Source organism: Coenobita brevimanus, chromosome 7, assembly GCF_032717465.1.
Source record: "Coenobita brevimanus isolate Jiangsu-jjx chromosome 7, ASM3271746v2, whole genome shotgun sequence".
Classification (NCBI taxonomy): domain Eukaryota; kingdom Metazoa; phylum Arthropoda; class Malacostraca; order Decapoda; family Coenobitidae; genus Coenobita; species Coenobita brevimanus.
In genome coordinates, this window is record NC_136960.1 from 30,785,688 (window position 1) to 30,805,316 (window position 19,629).

Genomic DNA, 19,629 nt, shown 5'->3' on the forward strand with positions numbered 1-19,629 from the left:
GGCAGAAAAGGCAACATCCATCAAGTTTGTCCATTCAACTGATATTAAAGAGAAGGAAGTGGAATAATGTCAACGTGAAGTATGGATTTTATTTGCCAAGTGAAGAGGATCAGAATCCTTATCCACTTACTCAGTGTCTCTTCTGTTTTTCGAAGTATAAAAATTCAAATCTTGTACTGTCCAGGCTACTGTCTCATATCAAAATGCAACACAATGAGCTTAAAAATAAATCAAAGAATTTTACTGACGCAACTCGAGCTGAACTTACAAAGCCACAAAATTCTTTCAATAGCATTATAGTCCATCGAAAAAAGATGAAGCTCCTTCTCATGACCAATGGAAATAGCACATCTCTTTCTGAAATCTAAGAAACCTTTCACTTTAGCAGAAGTCATGCTTCAATGCTTAGACACAGCTGCCCAGCATCTTTATGGAGGCAAGAAACCACTTGATAAGGTTCGGAGTATTGAAACTTAAGACTCTTCAATAGCACGTCGATCTGTGGCAGTCGCTGGAGTTTTTAAGGAACAGCTACTTACAAGGTACAGGGTAGCACCTTGGTTTGGTTCGCAGTTCGATGAAACCACTGAGGTTGCCAATGTTGCTCAACTTTTAGCTTACTGCAGCTTTCGTGACAGTCAGTCCATGATAATGGAACATAATTTTCTACTCTCTTTACCACTAGGTGGGCAAAGAAAGGCAGGGGACCTATTCTCCAAGATAAATAAATTAATAGTCAAGAATAATCTGAGCTGGAGCAAATATGCTTGTGTTACCACAGATGGGGCTGCGGTAGTGGTTGGAAGTAAGAAAGGCGTTGTCAAGAAAATTAAGGATGTTGTTTCCAGCTGCTATTGTATTGGCTGTATAATACATCGGGAGTTACTGCCTGCCATGAATTTACTGTCAAATGTGGGAAAACATGATTTTTACGAAACCTTCAGTGATGTGGTAAAGATAGTGAATCCGTGCATGAGCAAAAAGGAGTCGCATATTTGAACAGCTTTGCAAGGAAATTGATGAAGAATTTTCTAGGCCTCTGCTGCATGCAGATGTTTGCTGGATGCCTTGTGGCAAACTGATGAGCAGATTCCTAACAATAGGATAAAGAAGTGTGTGTATTTGTGACAGAAGAAGAAGACGAAAAGGCTGTCAAGCTCCAGAACAACCACAGGACTGCCAGATTATCATACATGGCTTCTACCTCTGAGAAGCTGAATCAGTTAAACCTATCACTTCAAGGCAATGGTGGGGATATTTTTGATGTAGCTGGCAAGACTGAAGCTGTCAGGTTGAAGATTGGGTTGTGGGAAAGAAAATTTGACTAAGGACTTCGGTAGTTTCTCCTCCCTTGATCAGTTTTGAAAGGATGCAAATGGGAAGTGCTATCTCCTTCTCCAGAGGAAAATATTAAAGATTATGTTGTTTTTTCAGCTGAATAATCAGGAAACGAAGTTTAGTATCTATTTCCCTGATCAAGAGGCAAGAGCACTTGGAGAATGTATGTGGATTGAGAACTCCTTTGTATCAACTTTTGTAAGATCAGCCAAACTGGAATAATTGACAACTGTTAGAACTGTCCACTGATTTTGGCCAGAAGTCATAATTCTATGAATTCTCCTAGTATGGAGATTTCTGATGCCCACTTTTAGAAATTCCAAACTACAAAGAACTTCCACGAATGGCCATGGCATATCTAGTTCGAATGCCAACAACACATTTGGCAAGAAGAGGCTTCTCAAATCTGGCGGATATTAAAACAAACAGGTGGTGCCAGGCAGAACAAACCTCACCCAACAGCAGTTATTTTAATTTCAACTTTTTTCAAGTTATAGCCCCCTGAAAATCAGTAAACTAGTGTTTAACCATTCATGGTCACTCAAGGTCAAAGGTCATGGTGCCAAATGAAAGCCCATATGAGACTTCCTATACCTTGATAATTGTACTCTAAATATCTCTTTCTTCAACCAGTTTCGAGTTATAGCCCCCTCAATATCTTTGACCTTGAGATTGACCTTTCAGGGTCACTTAAGGTCAAAGGTCATAGTATCAATTATAAACCCATATGTGACATCCTATTATGCTGATGATCGTATCTCTATCTTCAACCAGTTTCGAGCTGTAGCTCGAATATCCGTGACCTTGAGTTTGACCTTTCATCTTTCACTTAAAGGTCAAATGTCATGGTACCAAAGAAAGCCCATATCGGACTTCCTATGTGTTGATAATAGTAAATATCTATCTGTTACCAGTTTCGAGTTATAGCCACATGAATACCCGTGACCCTGAGTTTGACCTTTCAAGGTCACTCATGGACAAAGGTCTTGGTACCAAATGAAAGGCCATGTGGCAGTTTATGTATGTTGATAATAGTAAATATCTCTTATCATCAACATGTTTCAATTATAGCCCTCTGAAAATCCGTGACTTTGATATTGACCTATTAAGGTCACTCGATTACCTCCAAAGTTCAATCACTTCCTTTTGGGACCAGTGCCCACATATCCTGAATGTTTTATGTAATTTCATCCAGTCATGGAGAGAGAGAGAGAGTGAGACAGGGAGACAGGGACTCTACTCATAATCATTCGTGAGTGAGAGACTGTTAATATTTCCAAGACAAATAAAAATGGTCCCATACTATTCTTTACCTCTCCTGTCATTGCATGACAAAAGGGAACCAAGATTATAAACGTACAGTACAAACAACTCAAGAATAACAACCGCTCGTCCACAAGTCTAATATATATAACTTCTCTACAAGTAACTACAAGTCTTTTTATGACATTTGGTAGCAGCGAAAAGAACGCACCTCGTCTTCGAATCAACAGTGAATTTCTACAAAAGCAGGCGACACTCTACAAGATTAACTTCAGTTCTACAGTGAACGAACTACACTACAACCATCTACAATCAACTACAAGTAACAACTCTACGAGTCGTCTGTATAATCTTCTACACGCACCTACAAATAGCGGCAGTCTTCATCCTACAACGAGTAAATCACAAGAAAAAAGGACCAAGAATACATCAAGTAAGAAAATACAAAACAAACAAACGAAGAGTGAGACTCGACTCATAACTCATAACCACCAGGCCTCACCCTCCTCTCTCTGCTACATCCACCCAACCTCCACCGCTGACGCAGGAGTGAAGAGGTCAAGATGACGAAGCAAATACCAAGTCCATATTCACAACTCATCCTACTCACTCATCTTCACTCAAGTTACTCATCGCTACTCATTTACTCACCACAGCTACCAGTGTGGGAAGTCGACGTCATCATGCGTGCTTGCTGAAAAGACGCCACGTCAGTCAACTCACCACCTGCGCCATCACTAACACCTTTCCCACCACGGTAAAAATTAGTGAGTTACATAGTTACTTCATTTATACAATACACAGTGATAGACAATAAGCTTCTGCACAAACATATAAAACGTGCTGTATAGTTACAGTTTAAATACACATACTTACTTCAGTTATCTGCATAACTCAAACACTAAATAATCACCAACAATAAATATTCTACACTGTATATATTCATTCATTTATTATAACATTTATTTACTACCAACGAGTGTTACCATTTATACCTACATAAAATACGTGTTTCATACATACAGCTATACATTAATACATCTACAAAGTAATAAAGAAAATATACCATCACAATTACTCAGTGAGCGAATAAAAGAACTGTATTAAACATTTATTAATTAAAGCTACCTAGTGGAAACAGATAAATTAAGTTACAAGGAAAACCAGAAAAAAAAAATGGCCAACACAAATGACGTTAGCAAGAATGAACATCTTCAACACAATCGTGAAGACAAAGATTTCCACACAGTGCTGACACATATATTGCCCACGATAGGTACAAGTGAAGAACAAGTCAGTGTATAAAGTTAATACTGTATATAGTGTATATATATTTTTTATATAAAATAACAAAATATGGGACTATATAATATCATTTTCAGTAATATCTGTGCAATATAAACTAAACCTTAAAAAAGAGTCCCTAGGAAATTAGCCAGTAATTATGCAACTATGAACAACACAGAAAAAGCGTACACAAGTGAAGAAAAACAAACTATAGAAAATCAATACATACAAAAAAAAAAAGAAAGAAAAAGTAAGAAATGAAAAAAGAAAGAAATAGAGTAAGATCAAATAACAAACAAATGAAAATAAGTGTGTTACTACAAATGCCAAAATATCACATAAACTCCTTCTATAAGTGAAACAAAAAAGCAAATTGTTGTCTCCACAAGCGAGTGGCACGGCACATCATCACATAAACTCCTTCTATAGGTGAAACAAAAAGCAAATTGTTTTCTCCACAAGCAAGTGGCGTGGCACATCATCACTATCATCGACCGCAGCATGACCGGATTCAATGTCAGGACTGCAATTATTACAATTATGTAACTACAAACGATATGTAACAATTATGTAACGACAAACGATTGCATTATGTTACACTTGCTACAATTATGTAACTACAAACAATATGTAACAATTATGTAACAGTTGCATTAACAAGATGTAACTTTTATGTAACTTTAACTACAATTATGTAACTACAAACAATATGTAACAATTATGTAACAGTTGCATTAACAAGATGTAACTTTTATGTAACTTTAACTACAATTATGTAACTACAAACAATATGTAACAATTATGTAACAGTTGCATTAACAAGATGTAACTTTTATGTAACTTTAACTACAATTATGTAATTACAAACAATATGTAACAATTATGTAACAGTTGCATTAACAAGATGTAACTTTTATGTAACTTTAACTACAATTATGTAACTACAAACAATATGTAACAATTATGTAACAGTTGCATTAACAAGATGTAACTTTTATGTAACCCTAACTACAATTATAAGGCCAACACAATTATGTAACAGTTGCATTAACAAAATGTAACTACAATTATAAGGCCAACACAATTATGCATTACCACAATATTATGTAACAATTCATAAAATGTTACAATTATGTATTATTACAATGTTACTACAATGTAACAATTACAATACAATTATGTAACAATTCACAATGTTACAATTATGTATTACCACAATTCTGTATTACCAGAATCATCATACAAGTTAGGTGAAATTTACGATGAATATTATATGTATACAATATTATAATCAATATTATGTACTAATAGATTAGCATATGTCAATGATAATTGCTGTTGGAGGACCTTCAGCTGTGCGGCCGAGCAATGTCAGGTCTCCATATTATAATTACAAATCATAATAGATAAATAGATTAATAGATAGATAGAGAGACAGATAGAAGCAGGAAGTCAGATGATGAGAAGGTACTGTGTCTGCAAGAATCGAGCAATGCTAAACATGCTTACACACTCTTAACTCAAGGAATGCTTCATAGACACACGACAGTGCCTCGTGACCATACACACACATACACACATACTCACACACAGGCTTCTAGAACTTTCCAACCACAGTGTAACACACGTGACACGACCCCTGCTACACCAGAATTTAGGAAGAGAGCTCAGAAGGAGACAGGCCATAGAACAGGCAGGTAGTAGGGAGAAGGGCTTAGCAACATGGAGAGAGAGAGAGCGAGACAGGGAGACAGGGACTCTACTCATACTCACTCGTGAGTGAGAGACTCTGTTAATATTTCCAAGACAAATAAAAATAGTCCCATACTATTCTTTACCTCTCCTGTCATTGCATGACAAAAGGGAACCAAGATTATCAATGTACAAACAACTCAAGTATAACAACCGCTCGTCCACAAGTCTAATATATATAACTTCTCTACAAGTAACTACAAGTCTTTTTATGACATATCTGTAATGTTGTTAACAACGAAAGAAAACAAATTCGACAAAAAATAATACCTCGCTGGGCTCCGTCCTGGGCAAAGTAAAAAGCGAAACCAGTTACAAGATGTGGATTTCTTGATGAAGGGGGGGCACCGGAAAGTGAAACAAAACCTCGCTTATATTGTTCAAGCAGTGCAGCAGCAACCGAGCCACTGAATATATAACCTTTTTTAATTTCCTGTGTTATATCTTGTGTATACAATGTGATAAATAGTTTTTTTTAACCATTTGAAGGACATGCTATGTACATTTAATCATAAAAATACAAAACATATACATATAATTATAATGTATTATACATTCAGCACTTATATACCAATTACTTAAGACCAAGTACTGTACCTAATATTTGAAGGAGACAACTAACTTCTTTAATTATACTGTATATTTTCGGTCTTAGAACGAATTAAAAAAAAAAAAAAACTTTTTTTTTTTTTTTTTTTTTATAATCGTCCAAGGAGCCAGGGTACTTGATTTCTCAATGCTCCTGGAACGGTGCATGAACTTGAAAGATTGACGAACACTGGTCTAGTGGGTAAAGGGGGATTTAATTAACTGAAAGTGACCAATATAGATTTACATGCTGGAAGAGACAAGCTTATGATTCTGACGTCCACAGAAGAATGACTGGTCATCATAGCATTAAATACCATATTGTCTTGCCCACACATTTTGGGGAGCAAGACAATATGTATACGGTACACCTCCGTACTAGAAAGTTTACATTAAATCGAAAAGCTTTTAAGTTTGCAGACCACCCGATATTTTTCAGTTTGATTTTACCTAAAAGTTCACACACACCACAAAGCCAGTCAGGAGACAGGACGTGTGTGCTGGGCATTCCCCAGGTCCTGTCCTCCCCACTTACTGTTTTTTAATCAGCCCATACACCACTGACCGGGCTAATGTATGGCCCGGCCTGCACTCTATGTGCAGGGAATCTTTCAACGAACGAGCGAACCTAAAAGTTGATGTTTAATGAAGCATGTGTGTTTAGTGATGGAGTTTGGTGTGTTAAGAACAGGCTACACTTTCAGCTCAAACTATGCCAAGTCTAACAATTTAGCCACTGCATTTTTGGTGTAGTATGCTGCACCCTTATCAAGATGTTCCTGCACTCCTGCGGTAGGATGCAGGTTGAAATATACCGTCCCGCTTTTATTCTTTTGGAAACTATTACTATTATGATATAACTTATGATCATTTTGGATCAAATTTGGAAATATTTGATCAAACACGCGTAGAATTTTTAGAATTTTCAAGAAAAGCACTCCAAGTCTTTCTTCCTTTTTATGTCCATGTTCAGCCCTATAAGCCCACAGTTGTTTTCATTCGTATTAAAGGTCGCTCATCTTCCATAACATAACATGTATTTGTCACACACACACACACACACACACACACACACACACACACACACACACACATACACATTTGCATTCAATCACAATAACCTTGATCTTAAAATATATAGATTCCAACATGCGATATGCACAAAATGCAGACATTTATTCAGCATGTCGGACACGATCAAACATGGCTTTTCTTCTCTCCGTCGTGTCAATAAATTTTGAACCGCCTTCAGATCAAGAATGTCAAGTCTGGTAGTATGAATACTCAGTAGGTGGTTTAGCCGGTTGTGGGTCATTGTGCTCCTCCAGCAAGTCTCTCAATCTCTATGAGTTACGATAACGAAACACATAAACATAATTATAAACATCTTAAAGAAAATAAACTCATAGACCAGAAGGCAACAGAGAGCTATTGACGACTCGTCGAATAACAAGAACAGCCTCGCCAGACAACGTGAACATTGAAAAACATCATAACACTGCTACGGTGCGTCTCAAATAGTTGCGCCAATAAGATTTATGATAATATTCTACATATTGTATCATATTTTACAAACTTGATCAGTTTCATTGGTTGTTATTGAACCTCAGTCTTAAAATTTAGACAGTTTATTAAATAGAAAACACTGGGGGAACTACAGCCCTCTTAGCCCCCCCACGTTTTCCGTTTTGGATTATCTTCACTAAAAAACCAACCCCCAACTACTTTTACGAGGTATAAATAATCCCGAGAAGACATCTAATCAAAAATACTCACGGAACAACACTGGGGATATTCATACCGATTTAATAAATATATACATCAACATTTACTGATGAGTCAGTGGTTGATTCTTTAACTAACGTATTTCTCCAACAGCAACATCGTGACCAGGCAACTCAGCTATTCTCTTGTTTTTTTTTTTTTTCCCTCATATTCTTTCCATCACTTTCATTCTCACTCTTTTCTTACCTCTCTCTCTCTCTCTCTCTCCATTGTATTCAAAGGATAGCATCGTCAATTAGGTTAATTATTATTCGAACGAGCAAAACCAGCGGTAGCAGTATACTTCAGCCGACATTTGGCGTGTAAAAACCTTGCGCCTCATGGCTAGAAAACATTTTCTTATTTGAGGAGGACCAAAACTTTCTCTTCACAGCTAGTGAACCAATCTTGGCATATCATTTTCAAATCGCCATAAAAATTGTTTTTAGGGTGTACCAGATTTTCCACTCAAAGAACCAACAGTAGCCGAGAAACGTCCAAAGCATTTCCGCTCAGCAAGAACAGGGTACTATAAGTGTGTGTGTGTGTGTGTGTGTGTGTGTGTGTGTGTGTGTGTGCTTTTTTCGTCAGTTGTTAGGTCATTCACTGCATGCGGTTCTTTGCTGACATCGTTATGAATGTTACTTTTCGGTTTTATCAGTCGTAAAAAATAAAACAAAGCTGGCCTTATTGCTAGGGCACATTCCTCACCTGTGATGCTGTAGCCTATTTATTGTTATTTACATAATAATGACAATGTGTTCATCGATAGCATACAAGAGGATCTGAAGATGCAGTACGCAAAATAATTCACTGAGAATAAAGTGGTACATACTCTTTTAGATGACATAGGAACAGTGACGCACGGACAACTTATGGCGTATCAGGTAAAGCTGATGACATTTTCCTTCCCATTTCTATTAAAAAAAAAAAAAAAAAAAGAAACAGCAATCCTCAGTACTTATTCTACTAAAAAAAAAAATCGCCATTAAGGCAATTCAGTAAACCTCTTGCCTGGTAATTATTAAGGTAGATGGACGCCTGTCGGTGTAATGAGTAAAATGTGATTTAATTGGGCGTGACCCATAAGGATTTACATACTGGAAGAAGGAAGCTTACGATTCTGACGTTCATTGAAAAGTGACTGCTTACTGTTTCTTTAATTGTCGATTCTAAGTACCCAAACCAAAAACCTCCAAACAGGCTAAAGCGTGTGTTATCACCAGACTTACTAACATTTCAGAACTTCTCTGCTGTTGATGAGATAACGACGACAATAATGAAATATATTAAAGTTCACTGATCACTCAGTGATGAATATTTTAACTAATTCAGTCATTCATTCTATTGAATTGATGTATTTCTCTTCCAGCAGTGTTGGAACTCGCGACTGACGTGCCACCCAGTTATTCTGTCGGATTTTTTTCCCTCCTATTGTTTCCTTCACTCTCCTCCAGTTTCACACGTCTCTCTCTCTCTCTCTCTCTCTCTCTCTCTCTCTCTCTCTCTCTCTCTCTCTCTCTCTCTCTCTCTCTCCATTGTGTTCAAGGAAGTAATATCAAGTACGTTCATTATTGTTCGAACCAGCAGTAGCACTATCGTTCAGGCAATTTTTGGCGTGTGAAAAAATCTTGCGTCATACGGCTCGAAAACCATTTTTGCTTGATTACTACCCAAACTTCCTCTTCTTCACAGCTAGTAAACCAGTTATGGCATATCATTTGAAATCGCCATAAAAACTGTTTTTAATGTGTACAAGATTTTCAACTTAAAGAACCAACAGTAGCCAAAAAACATCCAAAGCATTTCCGCTAAGCAAGAACAGGGTACTGTAACTGTGTATGTAATTCACCGGATCGGTCAGGATCACTTGATGGTCGTGATCGTCAGCAACTTACCCTCCCGGAAGGGAGCTGAGAGCTCATATAGTCCGATCTAAAGGCAAGGCTGTGACCTTCACACACCCACACACCCGTCCCCTTGCTCAAGGGGGACAGTAACCACCCACTTCGTCAGTGAAACTTTTCGCAACCTGAGCGAGGCGCGAACTCTCGTCTACCAGATGGCAAGTGAGAACGTTACCACTGCACCAGCGAGCGGTGTGGGTGTGGGTGTGTTTGTGTGTGTGTGTGTGTGTGTGTATTTCCCAAGCTGTTAGACCAATCAATGCAAGCAGTACTTTTATGAAATCGTTATGAGAGTTGCTTATCAGTTTTATTAGCCATAAAACATAACAAACTTTAGCCCAAAATGCCCTACAACCATACTCGCTTTGGCATAGTCCACACCTATGATGTTCTAACTTATTTCTTGTTAGTTATCTAATATCGACAATGTGTTCATCGATACCATACAGGAGGTTATGAAGCTGCAGTAAACAAATCGCTGAGAATAAGATGTTACATAGTATTTTAGGTGACAGGAGCTGTGAAATGCACACAATTTGAGGGGCCGAGTCTCTACAAAAACAAAAATAAAAAAAGCACCTCGTCTTTGCCAGTTAGTACCGTTACTACTACTACTACTACCATCGTACTACTACTACTACTACTACGAGAGAGAGAGAGAGAGAGAGAGAGAGAGAGAGAGAGAGAGAGAGAGAGAGAGAGATCTTTATAATCAACAGATCAAATGCACACGATAGAAAATTTTAATTGTCAGAAGCCCACAAAAAGAGAAAGTATCAGAAACTATATTTCGGGTTCATTTAGTGTCATAAAATGTTTCGTAACACCGCTTCTCTACTGTTTAGAATGATGCACCGTATTTATATATATATATATATATATATATATATATATATATTTAAAAAGCAATCCTCGGCGCATCTTCTATAATCCCTAATTACTCAGGCAATTCAATAAAGCGCTTGCCTGTTAATTACAAAACTACATGGATGTCTGATTGTCTAGTGGGTAAAGAATGATTTAACTGGACCTAACCTATAAGGATTTACATACTGAAAGAGGAAAACTCAGAGGAAAACTTATGATTGTGCCGTTCACATAATAGCAGCTTGTCATTAATGCTTTAGGTGACTGCACTATGTAGTTACTCGCTAGGCCCAAACAGATCCTAACGGGCAAGACATGTTCATGGGTACTACTTATTCAGAGACCAAATAATTTTATCCTTCAATAAGTTACCTACATTAACGTCAATAATACAATATGACAATTCACTGATCACTTGTCGACAAAATTTAAAAAGTGTTATGGTTCTAGTATATTTTTAGTTGTTTCTAAGCAACATGAACCTGTAAATTTCGAATACGATATCCAGTTTTCGTCAGCATGTCCATTTTTCGAGAACCATTACACCATATTAAAAAAAATAATGCTCGTGTGTTGGAAAATCCGATTTGACTCCAATCATAGACAGATATACCTTGTAAAGTTGCATTCAGATTGTAGTGCCAGTAAATTAGGTTAAGATGTAATATAAGCATAACTTAGATGTAAGATAGTTGTAATTTAGAAATTAAGAACAATTTAGTATGTGTGAATAATTATAATCTATTAAAAGTGTATTACAAGTATAAAATAAGAATGATTTTTGTATTGTAGAGATAAGTTAGAAGTGATCATCTATGTAGTATGTAGTTCGAATTATTACATCAGCTGACCACACTCCCTCCTCCCCTCCATACACCCCCCCCTCTATAAATACGCTGGTAGCGGAGTTTGACGAACATTTAAATTGGCTTAATCTTCATAACCTCATACTGGAGTAAATTCAAAGATATCTTTCGGTTTCAATTCAATTTAGTGTTAGAAATGCTAATTAAGAAAGTGCCAGAAGGGGAGAAACAGTCCATAATGTTCTATATATTTAGTTACCTCGAAATATCGATCGTTGTACATTCCCACCCTTTGTTAAACCAGAGTAGCCTACGTCTTTTAATGTCGATGCTTCCAATTTAAGACGGTATTATTGTGCTCTGGTGGGATTTCTGGAACAAGAGGGCTAGGACATCGCCTTTATTAATTCCTTTTGTCTGAAGGTGTTCTCCTGGGTTAAATAAATTCGTCCGGCAACAGCAAAAATGATAGATATAAAAACGGTGTTCTCCAGTCGAAGGGACTATAGATGCGACATTCCAACCTATATTATTATTACGGATTAGTTTAACACATTCAGTACGTTGAGGCTATTTTTATTTATTCTTGCTTCTGTCACGTAATGCTATCCAGCTTTAGAGTTCCACTTGCGAAAGGGTTAGCATTCAACACTTCTAGCTTTAAAAACTTCTCTTTGAATAAAATCGGCTGGAAACTGCAGTAAAATAGTATAAAGAATGTCACAAGCAACTATTATTATTATTTTTAGTCTCGAAGTTGAAGCCGTATTCTCTCATATTATTATTCCTTTCTACAGATGATTAATTTCAACTTGGAAAAAATCTGTTGTAGTTAAGGTGATGGTTAGATTGTAGATAATTCGAAGTCTCACCCAAGGAGAAAAAAAAATGGTATGGAGATGGTATGAACATGCAAAAAATAAATAAGTAAAAGATGATTGAAAAGGTTATACTGTATGTTTTATACAACGGTGGCCTAGTCTCGGGCCCCTACACCTAGTTGTTTCCTGTTTGTTGGTAATCCAAAGTGTTCAGTATAGATACAGCCAACAACCACTTCACAATGGCTGGGGGATCCAATACAACAGTCGGCATTTTGTATTGGGCTTTTGTCCGAAAACGACGATTCTGTTTTTAATTCATCTATCTGAATATTTTCTGCTGGTGACAATGAAGTGGGCAGTGCAGCAGAGACGACCTGTTAGCTTTTATGCGTGACGGACCGGGTTAACAAGGGCAGAGCGGTGTTTTCACGGCCCAGTTTTTGCCCAGTCAACATACTTAGTGAAGCTACCGTGCCGTCAGCCTGACACGGGACAATCATCAGTCCGATAAAAACGGATTTTAATTTTCTTTTAAGATCGCTTTTTGTTTTCACCCTTTCAGAAGATGACGTCTCAACACATTATTCTTGCTGCCCCAAGTGTTTTTTATTCACCTTGAGAGAATCTTTTTACTGCGAGCAATATAGTTTTTTTTTTTTTTTTTTTAAATTAAATGCATACTACTATTGCAACACTCAGTAGAGAGTATCTTTTATTTAAACATTGATTACCACAACCTTATAACCTCAATATTAGACTTTTACTGCTGATTTCATTTCTTTTCTAAAGTAGGTTACATCTACTGATAACCTGCCTGTCAGAATATATACTTCAAATGTCAATTCGATATTAACACAGTGAGGCAGCTGCATCAAGAAGGCTTAACATGAATGCTAATAAATGCACCTCAATGCAATTCCACAGAAGTTTCGTAGAATGTAATAATGTAGGCCTTTACTCGCAGTGCAGCTTCGACTAGATACAGTTATCAAATGCGCATTTACTTATTTAATAGTAATTACGTTTCAAATTCGATACTCATATAAACTCCATAGTAATTAAAGTGGGTAGTTTGGCACCATTTTTTTTTTCTTCAACATTCTAATACGAAAAATTTCATTATGAATCTCTTTCTGATTCCTGATCGTCAGTGCAGAATCCACAATACGGTGGAGGCCATACATCCACAGTGGACTAAAACAAATCTTCTCAAGAATACCAGTCCCGTGACAGACTAACGATATTCAGCAGAAACTAGGCTATTTAGGTAATCTGATAATACAGTGGAAGATATTTCGTGAACATATATCACTTTGTTGATTACTTGTTTTTGTACTTGAAGTGGGTATTGTAACAATGCATATGTTTTGACAAACCCTTTCCTTCGTCGAAAATAGGCAAAAATTTCTCAGCATTTTTCATTAAACATTTTCAAATCGTTTACCATACTTTCCTGTCTAACAAGCAAGACTGTGTGTCTTCAAAGTACGACTGCATGGTACTGGGGATCCTTCACTGTTTGAACAGTTTCAGATTTAAATTTAATCTCTGTTCTTGTGCATTGTAGCATACCAAACCAAACGTAGCTAAATCATAATTATGTCACGGCATACCTTAAAACTGTGTGTGTGTGGTAGAGGTTTCTGTTCAGTTTACAGATAAATTACTAAGGTGAAAATTTTTAGGTTCATGTGTATTAAAATATTCTTCTGTGGCCGTTCTAAGTGAAAATCAGTATTCTTTTCCTTTATCATCTACAATAAATGAAAATAAATGTACTATACTCGGTTCCACTGAGTCTGACGCACTGATTTCGCCAGCCGAGGACAGGTGGATCTGGTAACACTGCGCGACGTACTCGGGCGGTGATTGGTGGATTTCCGTTGTGTTTGAACGTGCACCCTGTTGACTTCGTATTCCTGCCACCCCAAACATTTATTTGTAAGATACAGGATTATAAAGATATAAATTAATGCAATGATATCTTTAATGATAAATATGTCCCTTTTAATTTATTAGAGATAAACCTGAACGACACTGATAACAAAACTAAGTAAAGTCGCAACTCGACGTATACGGACAAGTGTTGGCGATTGTCGCGGGAATTCAGACGTTCGGGCAGGGTGGTTTCGTAGGTCCTTTGAAGGCTCGAATGTTTTTCCCACTACTACTACACTGTCACAGTCTACACCATGCCCTTCATTACCTCATCTACTGTAAGAATTTTTGGTATCTTTAGTCCTAACTTTAGTCCTAACTTAGTCGTAGTGTGTGATGATGCTATGTACAGTTCATAATTCAAAAATTGTTCTCAAGCAAATACTTTCTGTACTCTTCCGTCGTGTTAATATTCATCGTGGGTTGTAGTTCAATTACTTGTTGGTAATAAATAGTAATAAGGAAGAGCGATTATACGAATTAGTACAAACAGTTATAACAGTGCTGGTGTAGAGGTAACAGCGAGCGTGACAGTAGGCCATGTTTGCGAACGTGATAGCGCCCGAATATGGCCTGTAGGCTAGCTGGAAACGCCAGCTCAACTTACGTAGCCCTAGCTGGTAGGATAACAGAAAGGGGCAAAAAATATCTGTAGATTTTCTTAGTTGTGTTATATAGACATTACGTAAGCATCCTTTAACATTTATGAAGCTGTTGTAATAACCATGTCAAAAGACTTGACTGCCCAAAATCCTTTTTAAACAGTGCCATAAACACTGCATAATTGATGACCTATATTATAACAGAAAGCAGCTCAAGAATCAAGTATTGCATAGGTTTCCCATACTTGTTAGAAGTATGAAATTATTTATATATAGTATAATCTTTACGATTGACGGGTTCATCTGTAGGTTTTTCGTTTATTTTTAATATATTCCTGCTTAGGATGTGTTACCTGAAATAAAGATTTGTCGGCAGGTATGTACTGGACAACATGCATGGACCCAGCATGACATTACCACCACCACCACCACAACAACAACAACGACAACTACTACAGCAACAACAAGTAGTAATACTACTACTACCACCACTGTTACTACTACTACCACTACCACTAATACTACCGCCACCTGCACTGCAAGTACAGAGCAACACACAGGCCTTAACAAAAAGTTCCAACGGTCCCCTCACAAATATGGAAGTCAGGGACGAAATATTGTAATGAACGTTCACCGATTTTTTACGAGGGAGGGTCAGTGTGAAACACAACTACAGGTGACACTGAAAACAGCAAAAGCATCTGGAGTCAGCTACAGAACTATCCAGAGGATAATAGCAGAGGCTTCTAAGTCACCGAATGGTATAATGTGTTCACCAACTAAACGTGTACAACCATCGCCCATCGTACGAAATCTGGACAGTTTTGACCAAGGATGCATCAGACGAGAGCTGCTGGCGTTTTATGAACGAGGTGAACTGCCAACGATTTCGGCTTTATTAAAGAGTGTCCAGGAGCCTCCTATCAGTTTCAAAGGGTGTCGAACTTCATTATTTAGAATAATAAGACAACTGGGATTTCGGTATAAGAAGGTGCAAAGTGGAAGGAAAATTTTGATGGAAAGGAAGGACATTGTGGCAGCCAGAAAAGAATACCTTCGAGAAATGAACAACAACAGAGCAAGTTCCCATCCCCGTCCGGTGGTCTTTTTGGATGAAACATGGATCAACCAAAACATCTGTGTTGAGCGTTGTTGGACTGATCCAGACGGAACAGCTGGCCCTAAACTTAAGACGGGGAGAGGTGCCAGATTCATCATAGTTCATGCTGGTGGTCACCAAGGATTCATACCTGGAGCTCTTTTGATGTTCCGGTCCAAGAATGGATCAAAAGGGGACTACCATTATGCTATGGACCATGAACGGTTCAAGATCTGGTTCCAAGAACAATTACTTCCCAACATCAGTGAAGGATCACTAATAGTTTTAGATAATGCACCATACCATTCAAAATTCACCTGTAAAGTGTCAACAACCAGCAGCAAAAAAGATGAACTACTACAGTGGTTAACTTCAAACAACATCTCCCATGATCCCTCTGCTACTAAAGTACAGTTACTTCAAAATCTGTAAAAAACACAAGTCAAAGCAAGAATACGAAATTGATCAGATAGCAGCTAGTCAGGGACATAGTGTACTCAGGCTACCCCCCTACCACTGCATGCTGAACCCCATTGAACTAATTTGGGCACAGGTGAAAACTGAAGTGAAGCAGAAAAACTCTAATGGTAACCAGTGCCTGAAGAGAATTGAGCAAATAGCCTACGAGGCAATCAACAACATAACATCTAAACATTGGCGGAAATGCATCGACCACACACTAAAAATTGAGGCTGAATTCAGGGCCAAGGACATTGCACAAGATCATTATGTTGAAAATTTTGTAATTAATGTGGCATCTGACGAAAGTAGTGTGGACGATCCAAGTGAAGAGGAGTGTGATATGGAGACCTAAATATACAACCTTACCTTAGATATGCTTAGCTTTTCTTGATTATGATTTGTGTGAGCACACACACACACACACACACACACACACACACACACACACACACACACACACACACACACACACACACACAATCTCACTGGGATCAATACATGCTGTTTTTAATAAACACACATTTTCAATACCTTCATAGGTAACAGTAGCTTTACAGAGCTACATTATTTTGTTTGTATTCATAGTCAGATTCAGTAAAAAATTTTTCTTACAGTAATACGTTTGGTGTTTATTTTCCTGAGCCATTTCATAAGAGGGTATCATGAGAGAGAGAGAGAGAGAGAGAGAGAGAGAGAGAGACCCGGAAAGTAATGGATTACATTATTTCAGAATGAACCGAGTATTTGTTAACGACGGAATAAAGGAAAGGGTGTATGTAGGTGAGGTGGAGGGAGGGAGGGAGAGGGAGGGGTAGACCGAGGATGAGGTGGAGGGATGGAGTTGAGAGGTATATGAGGGAGGGGGGGTGAGTTGGGGGAGGGGAGTCAAACGGTGGGTGACAGAGTGAATTGGAGGCGTTTTGTCTGCGGCCACCCTTTGCGGGATTAGGGCGTCGGGCTATAGATAGATAGATAGACCATGCCGCTACAATTAAACCGCGTAAAATGTGAACGAAATTAATCATAGTGAAATGACAATATAAACAAATAAAACATAATTATCATTAGGCCTGCTTCTGTCCTTAACTGTTGTCCGTATGCGTCCAGTAGCGCCTTAGTTTTGTTTTCAGTGTCGTTCAGGTTTATCTCTAATAAATTAAAAAGGACATATTTATCACTAAAGATATCATTGCATTAATCTGCAGCCGTATAATTCTGTATCTTACAAATAAATGAGGAGATTGGTAGGAATACAAATTCAATTTGGCGCACGTTCAAATACGATGGAGATTGACCAATCACCGCCCGAGGACGCGGCGCAGTGTTACCAATTCCGCCTGTCATCAGCTGGCAAAATCTGTGCGTCAGACTCCGTGGAACCGAGTATAGTAATATTATATTCATTCGAAAACCTAAGTCACCCATATGATATCAAAGGAGCAATTTCAGTAACTGAAATGCATTGTCTAAGAGGTACATACACCCTTGCAGTAACACAGGACACCATATTGCATGACTGGACACTCCTATTTCACTGCTGATATGCATGCCTCACGATATAGCAACCGTATTTTCTTTTTGATCGTGAAGTCGAAGGACCTACAAATGTTTAGCGGCCCTATCGGGTCAATAAGCGCTTCACCCGAGACACGCACTGACACCAAACTTGACATGGACCTGCTTTGACATACCGGGTATCCCCATGTGAATTATCAGCTCATTCTTCCCAGCTATATGACCTGTAGCTGGTTCCCAATGTCCGATGAAAAATCGGGCACAAAATCGGGCACGTGGTTCACACGCCACTAACGTCATGCAATTATAATTTGCACCAGCGTTGCCAGCTCACTGTTCCGTGTCTTTTGAAGCATGGCACGTCGAAGTCCGACGGGGTTAAATGTTAACAGACACACACGCAGACAGTGCTTATTTGCATAATATTACTGATAACTAGTGCATGCCCATAAACATTTTTGGAACTAACTAATAGCCTTTCCACCACAAAATGTTTGCAAATACCATTATTTTTGTTTCCATACCGTTCTTGAGCCCACACTGACCATTTCTAACCAGAAAGTCGAAAAAATTATTTTTGAATATTGTCGCTGGTCGCTATTCAGATTCTCACCGTCGCGTCGAGCGCGATCACCAATTTTTTTGCACTTTTCTGACACTCCCTGGACTTACTCCAGCCTAATGCAAATAGAATTAGGCCGATAACTATCATAGTTCTCGTGAATGAAATGAACAAACGCACAGACAGTCACACGTACACATACACAGATTGACTTTAGCATTTAGGTGTTTTTAATGAACTGAGAATCCGATGTCCAACTTCATCTGCATAATTCACTTTTAAAACTTGTAGGTAGAATACTATACATTTTTTTTTTTTTTTTTGTAGGTCGCCATTTCTGACGCTTTTCTCTGCTATTAAGTTCACAGTTTATTGCTGAAGCATTGTTTGCTAAAGGTCCATTGTTATCTACAACGATCACCTGACAGTTCTGTGTATTGTTTTTTTTCCTTATATAAGCACTATGGAAATAAAAACTGTGATAAAAAAAATATCCCTTCCAAAACAAACTAAACACTCAGAAGACAAAATGATGATCCGATCATTCCAGGTACCTGGGCACATTGCTGATAAGATATGTACGGTCATAAGTTGTGGGAAAGACAGACGGAGGAAGACATTTCCGAAACCATGCAGTTGTGTACACGGAAGATTAAAAATACCAAACAACCCCTATATTAAAGAGTTTGAGAAAGCAATGTGTGTGTGTGTGTGTGTGTGTGTGTGTGTGTGTGTGTGTGTGTGTGTGTGTGTGTGTGTGTGTGTGTGTAACTAAAAGGGTGCCCACTATCATGGGAAAGAGATGCAAGCTAACTTCGGAAAAGCACTAACCAGAATACTAACGACAGAAGGGAATTATAAATGGTAATAGTAGAAGTAGGCTAGTTGTAGTTGTAGTCACGGGTTTATTAACAATTTGAACCAAGTGGACTGCAGGATGAAGTTGTCTTTCTTCTGTAGCCTGCCATCGTCTTTTCGGGGGATAGGAAGGGAGATGAGGGAGGGCAATATGTCCGGACATTTCCATTACCCTGTCATACTGTAGTCACCATATC

General features: G+C 38.0%; 1 protein-coding gene across 1 annotated transcript; it reads left to right on the forward strand.

The window, feature by feature from the left end:
* The first annotated feature begins 15,999 nt into the window (after positions 1-15,999).
* LOC145404237 (uncharacterized) lies at positions 16,000-16,849 on the forward strand. The gene is made up of 2 exons (XM_080275774.1): positions 16,000-16,443; positions 16,589-16,849. The coding sequence occupies exons 1-2, from the start codon at positions 16,000-16,002 to the stop codon at positions 16,847-16,849; spliced, it is 705 nt and encodes a 234-aa protein (XP_080131900.1).
* The last annotated feature ends 2,780 nt before the right edge of the window (positions 16,850-19,629 follow it).

Excerpts from the sequence above, each read along its gene's own strand:
- LOC145404237 (XM_080275774.1), top strand. The coding sequence starts at position 16,000 with ATGAACAACAACAGAGCAAGTTCCCATCCCCGTCCGGTGGTCTTTTTG. Across the intron at positions 16,444-16,588 it reads ATGATCCCTCTGCTACTAAA|GTGAAAACTGAAGTGAAGCA; the intron begins GTACAGTTACTT and ends ATTTGGGCACAG.